The sequence below is a fragment of the Hydra vulgaris genome, chromosome 09 (genome assembly GCF_038396675.1).
Source record: "Hydra vulgaris chromosome 09, alternate assembly HydraT2T_AEP".
NCBI classification, from domain to species: Eukaryota; Metazoa; Cnidaria; class Hydrozoa; order Anthoathecata; family Hydridae; genus Hydra; species Hydra vulgaris.
In genome coordinates, this window is record NC_088928.1 from 47,499,306 (window position 1) to 47,522,793 (window position 23,488).

Here is a 23,488-nt window from a genome sequence, read left to right on the forward strand (position 1 = left end):
TATTTCAGATCAAAAATCACCTTACACACGCTCAAATATAGACTTTAAAAAACGCAAGATACTTAGCATGATTATCAAAAAGAAAAAAAAATTATGATTTGATAAATATTACCTATTAACGGGTTTTATCTGTCACTACCTAGCTGCGTCTCCGACATTAAAATAAATTAAATCAAACTAATACTTAATTGGCTTAAAAAATGTTTACGATAAACAAAAATCTTATAACTGTCGCTATTAAATTTTTCTAATAGTTTGCAAACAAAAATTGTACACATCTACAAATGTAATGGAATTCCGTTAAAATAGATTAATGAAACTTAAAAAACTTATAATAATTGACAAGATTTAAAAAAAAAAATCGCCCTAATTTTCGATTTGAAAACCTGTGATTCGTTAAAAACCTGTGTTTTCTTAAAAAAATACAATAAAACAAATATATAAAAATGTTAATGCGTCATATAACCCGATTTAAAGATGTTTCGTCGAACATATTTTAACATGATATTTTGAAAAAACAGCAAATCCACGCATCCAACTTTGCAAAATAAAATGAATTTATTATTTCTAGAAAACTGAATGTAAATTTGTTGCCAAACTTCTTTCTCTCTTCAAATATTCGCCAACTAGTATTTTTTTTAATGAGAATAAGATAAAAAAAACTTTGAAAGCGAAAAATATGGTTAATAAGGGAGAAGTGTGAACCACAATTAATACCATTCATGACTTTTGTATAGAACAAAACGAGCTAATTCAAAAATCAGAAATATTTTAAGCCGATGAAAAAAACCGAACATTGAGAACATTAACTGCACTATTATTTCCATTAAGCACTCAGAAGTAAACACGTTCAAAAGTAAACAAGATCGAGAAAAACTTATAACGGGTTTTATCAAGAATTATTCCCTTTATAACAATTAAACGCGTGCATATTAAATAAAAGAACACAATTCCAGAGAAATTTTGTCATTACGAACTTTTATGAAAAGCGAAGATGTCGGGTTTTTACGTTTTTTCCAATAATACATGTCAACACAAGTTGCGTGTAGCGGATGCATCTTGTTTATTTATAATTGTAAAGTGCTACGCTATAGTAGTATACAGTTAAATTATTCTGCTTACACGAGATTATATTCTTTAAGATTTAATTGCAAGATGGTATCCCTAACTGCGGCGAATACAAATCGAATGTTCTCAGTGTCCGTAGCGCACGTAAAATGCGAATAAATTATCTTGTCTGTGTCAGGATTCAAATCGACAAACATTTTAAGTATAAACTCCTTTGCGGCTTTTGCGTCTCCTTTTGCACCTTAAAAAATATAAATACAAATATATATATATATATATATATATATATATATATATATATATATATATATATATATATATATATATATATATATATATATATATATATATATATATACATATACATACAGTAGAATCTCCTTAATTCGAATTTTATGGGGAAAAATAAAAGTTCGAATTAGAGAGATTTTCGAATTATAGAAAGTTGATTTTTCTTAAACGAATTTCACGGTGACTTTACATTTAATCGAATTATGGAGGTTTTCGAATTAGAGAGGTTGTACTGTGTGTGTGTGTGTGTGTGTGTGTGTGTGTGTGTGTGTGTGTGTGTGTGTGTGTGTGTGTGTGTGTGTGTGTATGTATGTATGTATGTATGTATGTATGTATGTATGTATGTATGTATGTATGTATGTATGTATATATATATAGTGTTTAATAAATATTTATAAATATAGATACAAATATTTTAAAAATAAAACACTTAGTTAAAATATTTTCTATAAATTAAAACTTTAAAAGTACTTCTGACATTAAAAGTACGTCATAATTTTACCATCATATTCTGGAAAATATGTTTGAAGATCTGATTTCTGTATCTTCTCTTCTAACAAATCGGTTTTGTTTAAAAAAAGTATTATAGACGATTGAAGAAACCAAGGATATGTGATGATTGTTTTAAATAATGCTTTGCTTTCATCCATGCGATTCTAAAAAACAAGCATAAATAAGTTTCAAACTTTTTTAAAAGATATTTGTTAAAATATTAGGACTTTACTCGGAGGTGCAAAATGTCAGCTCCCGTTTAGTTAGCACTAAAAAGACGTTTTTTTACAAACATATGTTTTCCTAGATATAAAGTTTCTTTACTACGAATAAGTATAAATATTTAGGTATTTGCCAAGGCTTAACATTTGAGCCACCACTTTTTACTATGTTCAATAATTATTTTTAAGAAAAAATTTATATTAAATGTTTTCAGATGATACTAAAAGCGCATAGTAATGTGACAAAGTGTTAACATCAATTGTTAAACAAAAGATTAAAATTTGGTTTTAAAGCACTTCAGTTCATAAGAGTCAATACTGCACGTATACATTTAATTCAGATAACTGCGCTGATTTCATAACAAATCAACTATAACAGAACGCAGTTTTGGTGTTCAAATTACTCACGGTCTAAAACCAAGGAAATAGATTATCAGATCATTAGGGTAACAACGTTTTCGGATACTAAAACCTTTTTCTTTCTAAGGATAGTGAACTGTAGAAAATATATGAAATATCGTCACAGTCACTTCACAATCAACAAGTAATTTGAAAATATTTTTAGAAAATTAAAAAAAAACTTGGCAACTATTCCTTTGTTACATTGATTTTGAACGACGATAGTCTCTACAGTCTCACTAAAAACATTGTGTAGTTTTGTGAAACAAAGTTTGTGGAGATTATCGCTATGTTATATTACTGTAGTAACAAAAAGTTGGACGGAAATGAAACTAATAATAATAAAACTATTATCTGATAGGTATAAGTTATAGGCAATTTTCATATAATAGAAGCCTGTGCAAACTATAAATTTCAACCATTAACTTAAAATACCCCAAAAATTACTGGGGCAGTTAAGAAATAAACTTGACGGTATGTAAGACTGCCTTTAGAACAACTTGTTTCTCTGCGCAGCGGCCTTGTTTGTCAAGTTTTGTGTTACTGAGTTATTGAGTTGAGTTGTAACTTAAGTAGCCTCCTAACAACTTAAGTAGCCTCCTCGACTGTAGTGGCCTTCATGGCCTTGAGGAGGTGAATTGTAATTAAAAAAAAAAAAGTCAAATAAGTATCACCACGTTTACCAATATTTATTGCTTAGCAACTAACTAAACTTGCCAACACATATACAGTGATGCATTCAGAGTAAAACGATATGATGCTTCAAAATAATTAACAGTATTGATCCAGTAGCATAAGACAAACAAAAATAAATGTTTTCCATATAGAGATACAGCTTGTTAAAGCTCCAGTCATTGTGTATACTACGACCCTGCATATCAGTATGATATCATATTATTGTTACACGCTAACCTTAATATGAACTATAGGATTTATATCTTATACCGCGGATTTTCATTAGTATAACACCATAGTAACAATTTTAACAGACAAGTATATACACCAACTGAAGGATTTCAGTATATACACTAACTGAAGGATTTTAGTATATACACTAACTAAAGGATTTTAGTATATACACTAACTGAAGGATTTCAGTATAAACATCAACTGAAGGATTAGGTTTGGGGACTGAAAGCATCGAAGTATGAAAAAACTTTTTGTTAATTCTCAATAATAATTTTTCTTAATAAAATTAAAAATTTTTTTATGTCAACCTGTAATGAATGTTCTCAAAATAAATTAAGTAGTAGTAAAATAGTTAGGAAAAAAAAATTTGAACGAAATTAAAAATTATTTGAAAAACTTTTTTTCAATTTTTGCAACTATCATTTTTGATTACAAAAGCTTTTTTTTAAGTATCGTTTTTTTTTTTCGAGTAAAGGAGAGTGGAGCACCATGATACATAGGGCACCATGAAACATAATTGGGGTGGCATTTTAAGAGTTATGACAACCACTTTTATAGGGGACAGTGGTCACTACTAAAGCTATGTTTTGACAAAAAAAAATTATATCATTTGATATCATTAGGTCTGCAAGGAGTTGAATTTTGTGTTGTTTTTTTAACGACAAAGTAATTTATTAGTTTTTAAAATTGCAAAGTTAATTTTTAAAGTTACTAAAGCAATTTAATGTTTCCATCTGTAATTCAATGTGTCCATTTGTAAGTAACATTATTATGTAAACTACAATCTGGTATGCAGTAGTGGTGTAGTGGTGGAACGCTTGCCTCATAAGCAAGAAGTTCTGAGTTAGATCCATACCATGTCCCTGGTAGTACTGCGCTCAACTCGTTTCTCCGAGCAGCAGCCTTATTCGTCAATGTTTGTGTTTCGAAGTTATAGAGTCAGGAGAGGGTTGTAACCACAATTATAGCAGCCTCCTCAACTTTAGTGGCCTTCTTGGCCTTGGAGAGGTGAATTAATATTATAAAAAAAAAAATCTTTAATTAAAAAAACAAGTTGATACTAAAAATAAAGCAATTATTTTCTATTAGCAAGTATGGAGTAACTTGATGCAGCATTTGTGGGGGGCCCTAAAACTGTAGAAAGTCCTCTGTAGTGTTATAAATAATTACAAAAATTATTTATTTTAATATCTAAGCTAAATACAAATTTCATGCTGTATGTACAAATTCTTCCTCACTACTTAAATACGAAAACCGTAAAAAAAAAATACTTACCCAAATAATGTTTTTACTCAATAAAAAAGATAAAATATATAACAAATAACAAAATAAAAAAAAGCAGCCATTCATCACAATTTTTCCATTAAACTTTATAAATACAGCATTTCCAACATATTCTTTTAAAAATTTTCTCATAATTTGCTTAACAATAAAACATTTTTAACAACATTCTATAAAGTTCATAAAATCATTTTTTATAAAACTATTATTATTTTTTTTTTAAATTTTTAAATTGTTTGCATATATTGTAGATGTTTTGGGGCGAACATCTAAAATATATGAAATGCAATGGTTTAGTTTTTAAAAGTAGTTAGTGACAATATTTGTGCATTTTGAACTCTTAAAAACTGTTTTGTTGTTTAATTTGCAATTTAACAACTCACCTCACTCTGTGACTCAAATAATACTTGGTCATATTCACTAAGAGCTACTAAAAACATGATTGATGTAACATTTTCAAAACAATGAATCCATTTTCGCCTTTCAGACCTTTGACCCCCAACATCAACCATCCTAATTTCATTAGAAAAATTCAAATTTAATTAAAAAACAAAACAAAAACAAACGAAGAAAACAAAACAAAACACAAAGCAAAAGCATTTATTTAGAATCAATTGCAAAACAATTTAATAAAAATTTTATAAAAAAATTAAGGAAATTCTAAATAGAATGTTTAAAAAAAGTTGCACTTTTTAATTTTCACTAACACACTATGAATTAAAACTCACTTAAACTGGACAAAAATAATATACTTTTATATAATTCTAGTTAGTGGACCAGCGTTGTTGTATTAACTAATAAGTTAATGATATAAGTCAATTAATATTTATTTGAAATTTATATTATTAGAAAAATTTTATATCTTTCCTTCCTTTTATTATTAATAAGTATAACTTTTATTTATTTATTTATTAAATTCATTTTCCTAAGTGTCCAGAGAGTCTACAACAGTAGACTACACTACTGTCAAAGACTTGTTGTTGTTAATGTTTTTTACTTTTTAAACTTTATTTGAAAGTCTTTCTAAACTTTAAACAAGACTGCTTGCAGAAAAACAGATTAAGCTCAGTATTTCTAGTGGCGTAGGGTAAATTTGAACCTCAAACTTCTTGATAGATGGCATAGGATAAATTTCAAACTTCTTCATTAAAAGTTTGACAACTATTCATCTACCAGATTTTTTTAAATTTTTTGCTTTCACAAAAATATGAGGATGTTGACTAACTGAATCATGTTATGATGTGTTAAGTGTATAGGTGACTCACATTTTTCAATCTCCTTAAAAATTAACATCACAACTTATACACACTGGATGAGAGCTAAAATGAAACTGTAAAACACCAAGAACATTGGCAATTTTTTCACAAGCCACAATAAAATTCACTTTGTTGATTTGAGCTGAAGACCATATTTTGCATTGCTTGTAGCAAGATACTCTGACACCTGTGATTTAAAACAGTAGTTTTAGCTTATTTATGCTTTGGGAGGCAAAATACCGTGCTCTTTGGGTCTGTCCAATGATAGCAAAGGAAATTCAAAAATCTTCTGTCAGTAAAACTTAAACAAAATATTACTTAAAAAAAGATATTACCAGCCATTTTTCAGAAAGAATGCATTCTTCTTTATAAGTTAAAAAATGACTTTAAAGTTATCAGTGAAGGAGTGTACAAGAAAAGATGTCTGTTACCGAAGTATAAAAAATGGTGATAAGCATAAAGAGTTAAAAAAATTCCTAGGATGATTTGAGTTTTAGTATTCCTAATATCTGGAGGGTATGCACTTTCACACCACATTAGTAGTTTTCTCAGTAAATGGTCAGGCCAAGAAACAGCTATATGTGCATGGTCATGATCTTGGTTTTGTTTACAAATTGATCACAATAGTTGATTTGGTCATTATTAGTTATTGTATAACTAAACACCAGTTGTAGACTTAAAATATAATAAATAGGGTTGAAAATTTCAAGAAACTTTTCATGAAATTTTGCTCAAAATTTCTGGATAATATTTTTATTGCAATAAACTTATAGTTATTATATAGTTTTATAAAATTCATTTCTTTGTTTCAAAAATATGCATTTTACCATCGTAGGATTTGGCTATTCTTTAAATATTTCAACAAAAATATAAAATAATAAACACCCACAAGCGAAAAATGCACATATTTTATTCACATTTTTATGGTCAATTTAAAAACCGCACATTTTTTTAAAAAAGCAATTGCTCAAGTTGTTATATGCTTTTACTTACATTACTTTAGTGAAACAACAAAAGGAAATGTTTTCAAAGTTAGCCTGTCTTTTGAGCTTGTGTATAAGATATTTCTAGCTTTCACTTCTCTCAACTATGATGTAAAATATTCACAAAAGACAAAGAATAAAATCTTTTTTAAATTAACAAGTTTTATTATGTATTATTTTTGTAGAGTTTTTAAAAAAAAACAAAGATTTTTTATGTGTAAAGATTGCATACAAAGACGATTTTAAGTGTGTGTGTGGGGGGTGGGTGGGGTGGGGGGTGGGGTGGGGATAAAAAGGGGAGGAGGGGAGGAAGTGGAAGGTTCTACCCCCACAAAAAAGGTGATTTTCAACTTATAGTTGGTTTGTTGACAAATTTAGTAGGCTAGTCAAGTATTTGACACAATTCAGTTGGGTAAATTTTTTTTTAAATTTTTTTTTTTGTTTTGTTTTTTTAGAAACCAGTAGGCACTTGTTGCGGACTCACCTTCACCCCCCTCATTTTTTGAGGATGGAAAATATTTTAAGTCTTAATCAAAGCTTGCTACGGCAATGAACATCAATATGCTTAGCAAATAACAGGATAAAACAGTTTTACAAAATATTGAAAACAATTTATCATAGTTGCTATTTAAAGTTATAATAAAAAAACTCAACAAAATACCAAAAAAAGTATTTTTAAATGGGGACTTTCTAAAATTTATAATCTACTTCACAATATTTTACCATAAAATTGCCCATAACAACTGCCTAAAAAAGACATTTTACCCATTATCTATAAAATAATTAATGGGTAAAAAAAAATAATCTTTTTTTGAAAATTTTCAAAATTTCCGTGAAATTTTTAACCCTAATAATAAAATATGGGAGAGCGGGGTTGGTTGTCACAAAGTTTATTACAAGAAATGCAGATAAGGTTTAGAACTTTAAAATCATAAAATGGAAATGTTATATAAAAAAAAACATTTTCACTGTGATTTTCAGCTTTATTTAGCGTGAAGAAAAAAAGTTATACGTTTTTATAGGTTTTTGATATGAATAAGTTAAATTTCGCTCACTTAGAAGGGGTTGATTGTCACAAAATATATGGGGATGGCTGTCACAATTTGAAAAAGGTGGGCTCATAAAGAATGCACACCAGGTTTACACCAATTTATATGTGAATTGTGTTCTTCATCCAACAATTTATAGAAACACCATTTTTAAAAACACTTATATAGTCCTAAACTAAATGTGTTTATAGTGGTATATTAAAAGAAAACATTTAGTATATGGTATTTTCTTTGTTTTAGTTTTTAGCCTTTTTTTTCCAGATTATTCAGATTTATTCTTTGTATTACATTAACAAAATTTATTGGTAATAGTTTTAAATATAATCAATATAAACATAAATTTATTGGTAATAGTTTTAAATATAATCAATATAAACATAAATTTATTGGTAATAGTTTTAAATATAATCAAAACATACCAAGAAGTGTGACAACCAGCCCCATGGTATGTGGGGTTGGTTGTCACACAGAAGAGGTCTTTGATAAATGATTTTACAGCAAAAAATATTTCACTCAATGTCACAAAAATATTGTAATAGTTACTGGAAATAGTTAAATTACTTTTGTGCAAAGTTTGGCATTGATTTGATGAAAAATAAATGCTGAGCAGTCTAAGATGTAAAAAGTGTGACAACCAACTCTGCTTTCCGCTATATATCTAAACTTGCCTAATTTAAAACAGGGGTCAAAATAAGTGTCAGACATCGGCGCCCCCTGGACTGTTTTTAAGACCTGTTTGAGGGGGCAGCCAACCATTGTTCATTTTTAATGAAAAAATGAACAATGACTTGTTGCCCTCCTCTAGCAAGTCTCAAAAATGATCCAAGGGGTGGCAATGCCTGACACTTTTTTTGACCCCTGATTTGAAATATATACTTAAACTTGACCTGATTCTAGATAATCAACTACTTATGTGTTTTTCTAAAGGTTCCGTTTCAATTTAAAATATAAGAGTTTTGAAATAAAACAAATCATGTATTAGATGATATATACTTTATACTTAATTATTTATTATGCAAAATAAGTTTAAAAAATGAATTAACTTGCCTAAAAATAATTGTATCCAAATCAAATGGGTATTCAATAATCCCTGTAGTAGGAGCTCTTGCACGCAACACATCTTGCATTGTAGGCACAAAATTAGGAGCACATATACGTTTTAAATCGCTAAGGTAACTAAAAATATAAATTTATTAACTATAAAACTATATTATATAATACTTATTAAATACTAATTCATTATTTAAAATATGGATATTAGATATACTATATGGATATTTATAAAACAATATTCAGGGCACAATTTATTCTTTTATAATGTCCTAGATAAAATGCTCAACCAAACAAACCTAGATAAAATGCTTAACCATAATATAGTTGGATCAGACAATGTCCAATCAAATTTTAATTCAGTTAGAATAACATTTTTTAATTAAAGGTAAAACATGAAAAAGACAGGTCTTTAAAAATCAAGAGTGAAAAAGTACTGCAAATAAGCTAACTTAGACTAAGTATGTGCAAATCTAGATGGGTGACAGGAATAGTGTCAAATATATTTAAATTGATGTTGCAAAAAAATAGAAAGTGTCGCAAATAGTAAAAACGGAATAGTGTTGCAAATAGTTAATTTCACCAATTGCTTACTCGTTTTGCTTATCTTTATAGCATACATATGTTTCAATTGAATTTTTTTGATTAAAACAAAATAATAAACATATACGGAGAAAAAATAACTGTAGTTTTAGTCAAAGTTTGCCTTCCCCTTTTTAGTCAGTTTTTAAAATATACAGGTTTTTTTTGTCGCTATCTGCAAAATAAATAAATTAAGCGCTATATAATTATAAGTTCTATAAATAATAAAAGTGCAGAATAATTAAATTCATATAAGCGCTTTTAATCGAGTGTTTCAGTATAAAAAATGATACCATAGTATGATTTTTTTTTTAAAAAGACAATCAGTAAATCACTTAAAATAAATCATCACCTTTGCTTTAGATTTAGTGAAACTTATTTATAACAATTGTTAGAAGAGTTGTAAATATTTTTGATATATTTATTAGTCTATATACACTAAATATATATTTTTAGTTTTTAAAATTAGTGTTTCTTATTAGTCATATGTCTTTCCTATAACTTAGACCTGTTTTGGTACCGCTAGAGCAGTTTAGGCACCCCCCAAAAAAAGATTGTTGGAATGAAACTCAATTTAAAAACATGTTCAACAAGGGAATGTATGAAAAATTTGTTTTTTCCAAAGATAAAACGATTTTAAAATATCTATTCAGAGTAAAGTTAACTTTTGTTTGATGACAATTAAGAGTGAACTGTTTTTGATAATAAATAAACAAAAGTAAAAATTTTGTATAAACGAACTTTTGATCTTTAGCTTGTTATTTTATTTTACATTAGGAAAACGAAAAAACAATATGAAACGAAATCTTTTTCAGAAAGTTTTGTTTCTTTTTTTAATAAAAGTTTTAAGATTTAGTTATTTTTAAACTTCACTCTATTTAATGGTTTAAAAAAATCCATAGTAAATGTAATTTATTTATTACACACAATTTTTAAAAATTATACTTAATGATTAAAAAAATATTTTTTTTTAATCAAAAAAATATATTATTTTTAAATCATTAAGTTTACTGTAATTATCTTTTTAATTTAAAAGGCGCATTCAAGCACATCAAAAATTATAAAACTAAAATTACTAAATATTGTTACTATATGTTTAAAATACTTAACACAAATTTCAATAAATATTTACAAAAAGCATAGTATTTGAAATTAGGTATTTATTAAAGTTTAAATAAAATATTTTTCTTAGCATAACGAAAGTAACTTATGCTTTCCATTGGTAAATTCATGTATTCAAAGAAATGTCTTTTACAAAGAATGGTATTATAATCTTAGGATAAAACTATACAAGAAAAATACAAATGAATAAAATTGCTTTTAATGATTAATTATTTAATAAATTAAAGAAATTGTGTCAAGGGATAAATGAGGATTGCGATGGTCAGGTGTAGAGATGTGACGCGTTTTTTTGGTTCTTGTTTTTTTGGAAAAAAGACACAGGGTTACGTTTTTTTGGTTTTTTTTAGAAATATTTAATAATTCATCATTTAAGCTACTAAATTTAACTTTAATGGCAATATTATAAAACATATTTTAAATTCAGATTTATATAGGACTAAAATTCTTTTTCTTTTGGTATGTTTAAAGGTAATTGTTTTATTATTAATGTTTAGGTTTACACGGTTATAGCAGTCCTGTATAAAAAATTATTAGTTAATTTTATCTTCCTCTATTTAATTTTTATTGACTTTATTGTTATATATTGACACAATAAACACTTCTTATCAAAGTTTATTACACTTAACTACATTTACTTAATTTTATTTACTATTTGATATATATATATATATATATATATATATATATATATATATATATATTATATATATATATATATATATATATATATATATATATATATATATATATATATATATATATATATATATATAAATATATAAATATATATATATATATATATGTATATAAATATATATATATATATATATATATATATATATATATATATATATATATATATATATATATATATATATATAATTCCCCCTTAGGTGCTTCTGATCACAGTTTGATCTCTTTAAAACTAATATCTCATTCTTCTTCATCACCTGAATACCCCTACTATCGAACCTCTTACAACTACAGTAAAGCTGACTGGGATTCTTTCCGTGATTTTCTTCGTGATGGCCCTTGGGTAGAAATCTTTCAACTTCCTGTCGACAAATGTGCTTCTTACATAACTTCGTGGATTCAGGCTGGCATGGAATCTTTTATTCCCTCTCGACGATTCCAGGTCAAGCCTCACTCTCCTCTATGGTTTTCCTCACACTGTGCTGCTGCGATTGCCAATCGCAACCGTTACTTCCATATTTATCAGCAAAACAATTCTCCAGAAAACAGACGTCTGTTTATTACTGCTAGAAACAACTGTAAAAAGGTTTTGTCTAACGCCAAAACCCGCTATTCTCAGGTCATGAAATCTCGTATCTTATCTCAAAAATTAGGCTCTCGTGACTTCTGGAGAATCTTTAATAATATCAATAATAAGGGCAAATCTATAATTCCACCTCTCTTGTATGGTTCAGACTTTGTCACCTCACCTAAAGACAAAGCCGAACTGTTTGCTAATAACTTTTCATCAATATCATCTCTTGATTCCACTAATTGCGTTCTACCTGATATTGCCAACAAACAGGTTGATTCATTGCTTGACATTCGTATCACTTCAGCATCTGTATCTAAAGTGATTTCCTGTCTAGACTCTTCTACAGCTTGTGGCCCAGACAACATACCTGTTATTGTCTTGCAGAAGTGTTCTCCAGAGCTGTCGTCTATACTCTCAAAACTATTCAACAAGTGGTTATCAGAGTCTTGTTTTCCAGCCTGCTGGAAAGCCGCATTTGTTATCCCTATCTTCAAAAATTCTGGGGAGCGATCTGATTCGTCTAACTACCGTCCCATAAGTCTTCTTCCTATCATAAGCAAGGTTTTTGAATCTTTAATTAACAAACACTTAATTTCTCATCTTGAATCTAATAACTTACTTTCTGACCATCAATATGGATTTCGATCTTCTCGTTCTACAGCTGATTTGCTAACAGTAATAACTGACAGGTTTTATCGTGCATTAGATGAAGGTGGAGAGGTTAAGGCCATCGCTCTTGACATTTCAAAAGCGTTTGATAAAGTTTGGCATGCTGGTCTTCTCCATAAGCTTTCTTCTTATGGTGTATCCGGCAACATCTTTAAGATCATTGAATCCTTCCTTTCCAATCGTAGCATAAAAGTTGTCCTCGATGGACAACACTCTTCTTCTTATTCTGTAACTTCAGGGGTTCCTCAAGGTTCTATCCTTGGCCCTATACTCTTTTTAATTTACATTAACGATCTTCCAGATATTCTCACATCTAAGGTGGCATTGTTTGCTGATGATACTACCATTTATTCTTGTCGTGATAAGAAACCAACACCCTCTGATTGCCTGGAGGGGGCATTTGAGCTTGAAAAGGATCTCACTTCTGCTACAGCATGGGGCTCACAGTGGCTGGTGAACTTTAATTCAGGTAAAACTCAATTTTTTTCAGCCAATCGTTATCGCAATAATTTAGATCTTCCTATATTTATGAACGATGATGTACTCGATGAGTCACCTACTCTTCATCTTCTAGGATTAACTCTTACTTCCAATCTTTCTTGGAAACCATATATCAAATCGGTTGCAAAATTAGCATCTGCTAAGGTTGCATCTCTTTATCAAGCTCGCCACTTTCTTACTCTGGATTCTATTCTCTATCTCTATAAATCTCAAATCCGGCCTTGTATGGAATACTGTTGCCATATCTGGGGCGGATCTTCTAATGATGCCCTTTCTCTTTTAGACAAGGTGCAAAAACGCATTGTAAACATAGTTGGACCTGCTCTTGCAGCCAACCTTCAACCATTATCACATCGTTGTAATGTTGCTTCTCTTTCTCTTTTCTACAAATACTATAATGGGCACTGCTCGAAAGAGCTAGCGTCTCTTGTGCCATCTACTAAAATTCATTCTTGTGTTACTCGTCATTCAATTAAGTGTCATCCTTTTTCTGTGACTGTTCCTAAGTGCTCCAAAAACGCTTATTCGTCTAGTTTTTTTCCTCGAACATCATTTCTTTGGAATTCGCTTCCTTCATCTTGCTTTCCAGATTCATATAATTTGCAATCTTTTAAATCGTCCGTCAATCGTTATCTTGCTCTACAATCTTCATCTTTTCTCTTACAGTAACTTCCAACTTTAATTAGTGGCTGCTTGCAGCCTTGTTGGAAGCGAAGATGTTTAAAAAATATATATATATATATTATTATTATTATTTTTTTTTTTTATTTATTTACTGCACTTTTAAAGTTTTGAGTTGCAAAGTTATAAGGAGTTTTAAAAGCTCTTTTTAATAATCAATTATGTTCTTTATTTAATTATATTTAAATTTTAGATATTTTGCATTGTAAATTTTAATTATAAATGAGTAAAACAGGCCATACAGGGGGGAGAAATAAAACTGTAGTTTCCAATTTATTTATACCTATGAAACAAATTAGCAAAATGGAAAGAGTTAAATGTTCTTTTTGCTTTGACATTATCTCTAAAAACGGAACTCGAATGACTAAGCATATTGAAAAATGTCAAAAATGTCCTAAAGAAGTAAAAAGTCTATATGCAAATAAATCAGGTCATAGTCAAAAACAGCAAGACTCTTCTGGAGTTGCTGAACCAAAAACAAAAAATCCACGATCTAATTCTTTCGGAACATCCTCTTCTGAATCAATTTGTAGAAGTAAAACACCATGTTCCGTGTTTGACACCATGACAAAAACTGAAAAGGTGTGTATTGTATTTTGAAATTTTAAGATTTATTTGAAGAATTAACTGATATGGCAACTAGCTTATTAAAAGTTCATGATTTTTAAATTTAAGATTTGTTTTATGATTCACTGATGTACCAGTATGACATTATCTTTTTCAGGAATTGATTGATACACACCTAGCCAGAGCAATATATGCTAGTGGATCGCCACTCCATATAGTAGAAAATAACTATTGGAAAATCTTTTTGAACAAGTTACGTCCTGCTAATAAGCTTCCGTCAAGACATGAAGTGTCAAATGTGTTATTAGATAATGAATTTTCAAGGATTTCAGCAAATGTTAAAGAAATGGTAGCAACTGCAGATTATCTTGGATTTATGTGTGATGGATGGAGCAATTTAAGGTACAGTAACAATTTATTATAATATTAGTTGATGCAATTGAACCTATATTATTTAGTTAATAAACAGATCCTATTTGTTTATATGCTGTTTCTTCTTTACAGAAATGAAGCTATCATAAACTTTGTAATAACATTACCTTCTTCATCACCCATTTTGTGGAAGACATTACCTACAGGTAAAACCATAATTCTAGTACTGTATACAATGGATTTACTTAACAAACTGGTAGACTTTTAAAATATGAATACTATTTTATAATTAACTTTGATATTAAATTTATAAAAAACAACACTGAAAACCATTTCAGTAAGCAGAAATAATGTATCAGTATATAGATTTATAATATTTATATAGCACATTATATATAATATATCCTAAATTGTTTTGTAGGAACATTAAGCCATTCTGGTGAATATATGGCAAATGAAATTAAGAAAATTTTAGAAGAAATAAATCCTAAAAATGTTTTGGGCATTGTGACTGACAATGCTGCAAATATGAAAAATGCGTGGACTCGTCTAAAAGATTGTTATGCCCATCTTCATTGTTATGCATGCATTTCACATGGTTTAAATTTGCTGTTCACAGATTTTTTAAAATTGACAACTTTAAGTGTTTTGATGCCACAAGTAACTGATATTGTTAAAGAAATAAAAAATTCTCATTTATCTGTTGCAGCATTTAGAGATATACAAAAAAAATCAGCTGGTGTAGTAACATGCATTTCCTTGAAACTACCTGTACGAACTAGGTAATACAACTAAAAATATAAATATACTGTACATAACATAAAAAAATTGAGCTATGTAACTAATTTTATTATACATTCATAAAAATAGATTTCATTTAGTAAATTACTTTACTCTAAATTTATTAAATTATCATAATTTCTTTGTATTTTATTTAAAGGTGGGGATCAACTGTAGCATGCTTAGATAGCATACAAAAAAATAAGCAACCATTAAAAACATTGGCTATTTCTGAAAACAGTGGACTTAATTCAGTAACAAAAAATATTCTTTTATCAGATGTTTTTTGGGACAGGGTTGAAGGTTTTTTCAAATTGCTGTCACCAATAGCTGATGCAATAAAGAAAACTGAGTCAAATACTCCCTTGTTATCTACTGTTGTGGAAACTTTTCACTTCTTGGAAGACCACATTTTTAAAAACTTAACAGTTAGCCCATTCTCAAAGAAGGAAGAAGAAGCCAAAAAAATCTTTAAGAAAAGAAAAGATTTTTGTTTAACAGAAATTCACTTGGCTGCCAATATACTAGATCCTAAATTTCAAGGCAGAGCCTTGACTGGAGAACAAAAGGTATTTCCTACACATAATTCAAATTTATAATTTTTAAATTTGAAAATACTATTTAAATTAATAAAGTAATTTTAAAATTATTGAAAGAAAAATCTTTTTATAGATTGATGCATGTGAGGCGATACACAATATTGCCGCAAGTATGCCTGATGTAAACGAAGAAATTATGATGTTTGACTTGGCTAATTACAAATCAAAGGGTGGTATATTTTCAAAACCTTTTATTTGGACTGCAGTTGGAATAACTCAACCCATAAATTGGTGGAAAGGATTGTGTACCTTTACTGAACTATCAAAAGTTGCGTCTAGAATTCTTCAGCTACCAGCTTCAAGTGCAGCATGTGAGCATGTCTAACATTCATAGTGCGAAAAGAAATCGCTTAACGACTGAAAGGGGTGGAAAACTAGTTTTTATTTCACAAAATTTAAAACTTGAAAATATTGAAAACACCAGTTATAAAAATGGTACAAGCATAACTACTCCTCAAATTAATAACTCGAGTGTAAATAAAGTTCCTAGCACTTCAATGCCTTGGGCAGAGTCTGAAGCAGTTAATATAGAAAGTGACAGTGACTTTGTTTCTGAATCATTAGATGAAGGTAGTCTAGGGCGGGAAGACTCGGACTCAGAAAGCACATCCATTTAGAATATCTTTTATAGTTTAAATACATGTTAAAATTACTAGATTATTGACTTTTTTGCTTAAATATTTATACTTTTTTTTAATTATGTATACTACACAACACAGTGCTACAATTCTTAGCACTAAATTAATAACGAAATAAAACTTTTAAAATATTATTCAAAAATAATAGATATGTAAATTAAATAAATTTAAGGTTTTTATTATAAGGGCTTACTGGGAATATAATTCAAAATATGTAACAAACAATGTAAGACCAATTTATTACATAATAAATATTAGGGTTGTCTAAATAAGCATGATATCGTATATTAGTATATTTAAATTACAAAAAATGGGTATTTTGTCATGGACAAGTATAGTTTTATATGAGTGTAATATTTAGGATGTACAACAATATTTAAGAATTAAAACATGACAAATAAACATTCTCATACAATATACCTAGATTTATAACAAACTTAATGCTAAACCGCCTAATAAATATACTTAATAAATAGCTCTTTAAATTTTTTATTAAAACATTAACTTTAAATTGGTGTTTATACATAGTTTTTGTGATTATAATGATCATATACCATAAATAGACAGAATAAGACAAAAACTCTTCCAAAATATTTAGCAAGAAAAATAAAAAACTTGTTTAGAACTTGTTTTTTTGCAAGTTCTAAACAAGTTAAAACGCAAGAGGAAAAAACGCGTTTTTTTGCAACTCTAGTCAGGTGGGAAATTTGCGATCCTGAAATTATCCAACTAAAAGAAATCATGATTGATGATTTTTAAATATTAAAAAAAATTGCTCATAAAAATATTAAATTATTAAATTAATTATTATTTAATTATTTTAATTATTTAATTTTTTTTTTATTAAAACTTTTTTCATAAAACTATTTAGTTTTAAATTTAATTTTAGTAAGTTTTGTTAGGGTAAAAGTTTTGCGTTTGTTGACCAACATTTGTAAGGGTTTGGTGCCCAGTTTAAGCGAACGGTTTTATGTAAAAACTAATATTATTTGCAATTAGAATTGTTCTTTCTCATCTTATATGCATGTATTTTTTTCATAGAATTAGATTGATTGCTTTCATTTACATTTTTTTTTCTTACGAAGTTACGAATAAATATTCACATGGAAGGTGATTATTGGAACCTTGGAATGATCAGGGTACATGGGTCTATGCCAGCAGAGAAATGTTGTGTAATTGTTGACGAGAAACTGAAAGAATTTGGGCTACATTTTGCCTGTGATATTGCTGCAGTAACCACAGACGGAGCTGCTGTAATGAAAAAATTTGGTAGCTCAACTTTACCAGACCATCAGCTCTGCCTTGCACATGGAATCCACTTGGCTGTCTGTGATAATCTATATAGGTAATCTAGGAAAGAAGATAATGGCACACCCGAACAAATCGCTATTCAAGAAGAGGACAAAGATGATGATGAAAGTGATGAGGAAGGAGAATTAGAAGTTTCAGGCAAAAAAGGTTAACTGAAAAATCCCTGTTAAGAGAAATCAATCACCGAAGTTTTCTTCAGTAGCCGAAGAAAACTTAAATGATTTAAATCAGCAGCCGAATATTAGGTGCTTCGGCCAAAAAAAAAAAGATTGGGAAGAGGAAAGGATTTTAAGATTTTCACTCAACTAAATTGACTACTCATTTTTTCTTAGTCAACTAATTTTGACTTTTAGTCAATTTGGTTGAAGTCAATAACACTAGAACTTTTAAAAATTTTGTATGAATGCAAATACTATTTTAATTATCAAGTAATTAATTTTCTTGTTTTATTTAAAATAGTAACGCACACATTTTTTGTTAACAAAAGTTAAAGAATTTTAGTTTTACAAGTTATCAGGCAAACTTTAATTTCAACTAAAACTTGATATTAGTTATATATGTAGTTTTATAATACTATAAATATAATTCTTATATTTATAGTATTATAAAAATATTTATAATTCCTGGATTATCTATTGTTCAGTTACTTAACATTATAAAAATATTTTTAAACACAAATTATTGTTTTAGAAATTACCCATTGGGTAATAAAAATTACCCATTGATTTTTCTTACATCTCAAAAATGATCGATCAATTTTTCTAGGTTTACCTAAACATTTGACCTTTTTTTGAAATCTAACATTATATTAACAATTAAGCAATTATGCTACTCTTTTTATAAACCAAAGGAATTCTAGTTAGTTTGCTCTGATTTATGTTACATGCTGTTATAAAACGAAGTGCTATTGTATTTATGTGCCTTTAAATTAAGAAAACTCATGGAATATATATGTATATGCATATGTATATACATATACACAAGGGGTGGAAATTTTCAGACACCTGGAGTAAGAGATACGATTGTTTTAAGAAGTAATAAAGAAAAAAAGAAAATGCAAAAAAGGTATTTAACAATGAATATAAATGAAGCATATCAAATATTTAAAAACGAACACACTGATTTTTCAATCAGTAAATCCAAGTTTGCTAGTTTGAGACCAGGTCATATACTTTTATCAAGCCTAATGCCTAGAAATGTTTGTTCATGTCAAAAACATGAAAACATCTTGTCACTCAAAGCATTACATTTCATCAATTTAAAAATTCCCCTTTATTCGCATGCTTTACCAAATACCTTAGTGTGTGACGAGAAAAATGATAATTGTTGGAATAATCTTTGTGAAGCTTGTAAGGACGGAAAGTTATTTCTCAAAACATACCAATTAGATGAAAAAAACCACGATAAAGAAATTACCTGGTGCCTTTGGGAGAAAGTTACGCAACTTAATGGAACTAAGTACCTCGAAAAAGCAATAAAAAAAGACAAAGCCGTAATTTTGTATAACAATGTTTGCAAAATGCTCCCCTAATTTCTTTTCCATTATTTTATAAAAGGAAAACAATCAATGAGTTCTGAAAACCAAAAAAAAGTTTTAAAAAGTATCTATTTTATAATAGAGTTTTCCCCTATTATAAAATAAAATGTTATTTTATAATAGGGGAAAAACCTAATTGTGTAAATCGTTTAAAATACCTCACAATAAGTATTAGTATCTCACATTTATATTCAAACTAGATATTTTTACAACAGGAAAAACTATGCTGATTCATGAAATTAATATTAATCTCTCAATAGGAAGTATAATGGCAAAACAATAAATGTTTTTTGCTACTATCTCAATAAATAATTTGTTTTGATATTTTTAATAAACTAAAATTTGTTTTCTAATGTTTATATACAAAATAAATATAATTTGTTTGAGCACATGGGAATCCTTTTAATGAAATACACCAAATTTTTAATCTCTGTTAAGTCAATATTAACTTACTACTTCGCAGAATCAGAAAGCTGATATTCCCTCCTTCTATCATATACTTCCTGAATTCCACTATCTTTCCAAAGAGATTCTATAGCACTTGCATACTGTGGACTTAATGTTATTGTTGTTCGAGATTTATCTTCAGATAAATCAACATCTAGAATTAATCTGGCATTTTCCTTAAAAAAAAAAAAAACATCTTTATGATTTAAAAACTAAACATAATTTAAGTAAAATTTGTAAAGTATATTAGTTATAAAGTAGAACCTCATTGGCTGGGTTACTATAACTAATTTTTAAATTTCTCATCGCTCTTGTCAATGCTTGCATAGCTTGGTATATATTTAAAAATACAAGATTGGTATAGCCACGCCGATCATCTTCTGTATAACCTTGTCCATGAATAATTCTCATCTGTTTAATAAATGTGCTTTTTCCAGACTCTCCAGTACCTTAAAATAAAGTAACTATATAATCAAAGCATATTGTTAATTAAATTGCAGATATAAATACGTAAAAATAAATATTTTATTTTTATTAAAACAAAAAAGGCAAATATTTAAACATATAACATTTTAATAAACTCTTATTTATTTAAATACTTAACAAGTAAAAATTAAAGAAATTAGAAATAAAACAAATTCTTTTTTAACTTACTATAGGATATCATATAAAAGATAAAAAACTGTAAAATTAAGCCATGCTTATTCTTTAATTCAGAACACTAACCAGTAATAATTTGCTAACTCCCCTGATTTTGATAACTATGATATTTTATGAATACACCAGATTTTGAACCACTGTTCAAAATCTGGTGTATTCATTAAATATCATAGTAGTAAATAATCATGAAAATATAATTGTCTGTTTAATAACAAAAAATAGAGGTGCAATGATACAATAGCCTTGGCTAGAGAATGTCTTTTTTTTTTACTTTTGTTGTTCTATTTGTATAAAAACAAGAGATGGGAGCCCCAAAATGATTATCTCTTCCTGGTTTTTGGTATCCAGGAGCTGTAAAAATGTAAAGAAACTTATAGAACACTTTTGGGAAAAAATTAAGACTCCAGGCTAAAATACAAAAACTTCATTAAAAGTCATTAAAAAATCATTAAATCTTATGAACGTTTTTCTTATTGCAAATCATAAGTTATTCAACACCGTTAAATCTCCTGGACACCAGAAGATTTAACGGTGGCATATGTCAACAACAAATTTTTATCAGGGTTAACCACTTTTATAGTTTATTTTTGTATCACCCACCTAAATTTTTTACAGACTTAAAATAAAGCAAATAATATAAATTTAAAAAAATGCTCTTTGTTCACTTGATGCTTATTTCCTATGCTTATTAAATATGTCCTCAAGCTTAGGTTGATGTTTCTTGTCTACAGTAATTGCAAAATGACTGTTAATACACTCTTGATGTATCAATATACCTTCATTTTTTGTAGTTTTTGAGGTAAGCATGGCATTGAGATACCGCAGAATTCCCAATAATTGATAAAAATTGGGAATAAAAGATAAAAATTTCAAAAATTTATTGACCTTTTTTTCTTCTTGAAGTAGTAGGTCAATTTAAATAAAATTTCCTAATATTTTGTAGAAAAACAATAATAAATATTCTCAATAATGCAAAAACGCAATTAAAAAAATATTTCTGGCTAATACCTTGTATACATATTTATTTAAAGGTTGCAGATCAACATGGATCAGCTTAAATGTAAAATATTAAAAAGTAGATCAATCAAATTATTTTCAGAACGATCAAGTTTAATTTATGCAATTTTCACCTAATTTTTGAAACCATAACACTTAATGCATTACACTTTTAGAGTTTAGAGAATATATTAGGAGTGTAATATTGCTATAAAGCTAAAACAAATGATAGTTTTTAACAAAAAAAAAAAAATTACCATCTGTTAGCTGTTTTTAAATGTAACTTTCTTTCTTAACAAAAAGACCCGCAACGACAAAAAAAAATAAAGTTTTTAATAAGAAATTAGTATCTGAACCATCCACTGAACTTATGAAAACAAAAAAAATTGGATCTCCTTCAACCAGTAAAAAAAAAAATTATAATAGCAAAGTGCATTATAGCAACAATGTTGCAGTTACTATAAACAAAAAACATAAAAAACATTTTTTTAAAAACTCAAGAAAACACTTGAAACAGTCATAGTTCTAATTTATGAAAATTCCAAATATAAATGATGTAATAAAACCATATTTTTTGACATCACTATTGATGAATGGACACTACAACATTCGAAGCATTTATTCATTTACCGCACATTTTTTTAACTTAGAGTTCAGTCAATGATTGGATTAACTAAGCCAATGATTGAATAACTAAAAAAATCAATGACAGCTGTGTTTAAACTTAAATAACAGAGTCTCAGCACATGTGTAAAGATAATAAGGTTTCATAGGGTTCTTTAAATAAATGTAAAACACAAACTAAAAAATGTATTATGCCCTCTTTGACAATGTTGCTACCATTAAATTGGCCTAAAGAGAAGCTAGTTTAAAAAGTAAATCTACAAGTTATGATATTTACACTCTACCACTTTTACATTATTTTTCAAGAAAAACTAAAAATGCAATGCTTCCAATCATTGAGAAATCCAATGGTTATTAGATCAGACATGTTTTCTAATTTTAAAATATATTTATGAGACCTACACTTAAGATGTGCGAAAATCAGTGTCTCAAATTGTTTAAATCAAAACTTCAATGGAAGTGTACCGATCCTACGCTCTGAAATATGTAGGTGGAAAATGTTAAAAATAATTTTAAAATAAGAACTTTCATTTTCATGCTAAATTGATAAAGTCTTATTCATGCTAAATTGATAAAGAAAAACTTTATTTAAAAATTATATATAACAAATATATTGTTAAGCATTATATAAAAATTGATATGCAATATTAATATATGTTATGAACTATAAAAAATGAGAAAATTATAAAGACATTAATAAGGAAATACTCTAGGTGCAATAAAGTTTCATACTCGGTGTAGTTAAGGCAATTTACAAATTATTCGAATTCTTTTATTTGAAATTAGCATGGTTTTATAAGCCTATTATGTCCAAACAAAAGCTTTAGATGTTATAATTTTTTTTGCTTCAGGTTTTTTTAATATTTGAAGAAACTTTTCTCTTTTTTATATAATTTTCAAGACCTTTTTACTATCCCTAATAGTGAATCTAAAGAACACCATTTTGGAGTCTTTAGATCACTTTCACTCATCAGCGTCAACATGAATTTAGTTAAAATCTTTTGAAAAAGTGCCTTAATTTACTATAGATTCTAGTTCTAATCGGTTCTGACGTATATTAACTATATATAGTTGTCAAAATACAATATTTCTATCAATTTTTACAAAAGATACTAGAATACCGACCAAGAAGAGCT

At 27.9% G+C, this 23,488-nt stretch overlaps 2 protein-coding genes across 2 annotated transcripts in view; one reads left to right on the forward strand and one right to left on the reverse strand.

Moving 5' to 3' along the window:
• Positions 1-229: 229 nt before the first annotated feature.
• The window catches only part of gnai3 (guanine nucleotide-binding protein G(q) subunit alpha), a 31,759-nt gene continuing 8,500 nt past the window's right edge, over positions 230-23,488 (reverse strand). Inside the window, exons 2-7 of the mRNA XM_065805915.1 lie at positions 20,337-20,521; positions 20,079-20,248; positions 8,997-9,125; positions 5,045-5,174; positions 1,862-2,015; positions 230-1,309 (exon numbers count right to left, since the gene is read on the reverse strand). Coding sequence (XP_065661987.1) covers positions 1,119-1,309; positions 1,862-2,015; positions 5,045-5,174; positions 8,997-9,125; positions 20,079-20,248; positions 20,337-20,521 — 959 coding nt within the window. The 3' untranslated portion in view covers positions 230-1,118. The remainder of the gene's footprint in view (positions 1,310-1,861; positions 2,016-5,044; positions 5,175-8,996; positions 9,126-20,078; positions 20,249-20,336; positions 20,522-23,488) is intronic.
• On the forward strand, positions 14,053-16,139 carry LOC136084952 (uncharacterized). Its single transcript, XM_065806354.1, has 2 exons — positions 14,053-15,542; positions 15,701-16,139. Exons 1-2 carry the CDS (start codon positions 15,208-15,210, stop codon positions 16,137-16,139), a joined length of 774 nt encoding a protein of 257 aa, XP_065662426.1. The 5' UTR covers positions 14,053-15,207.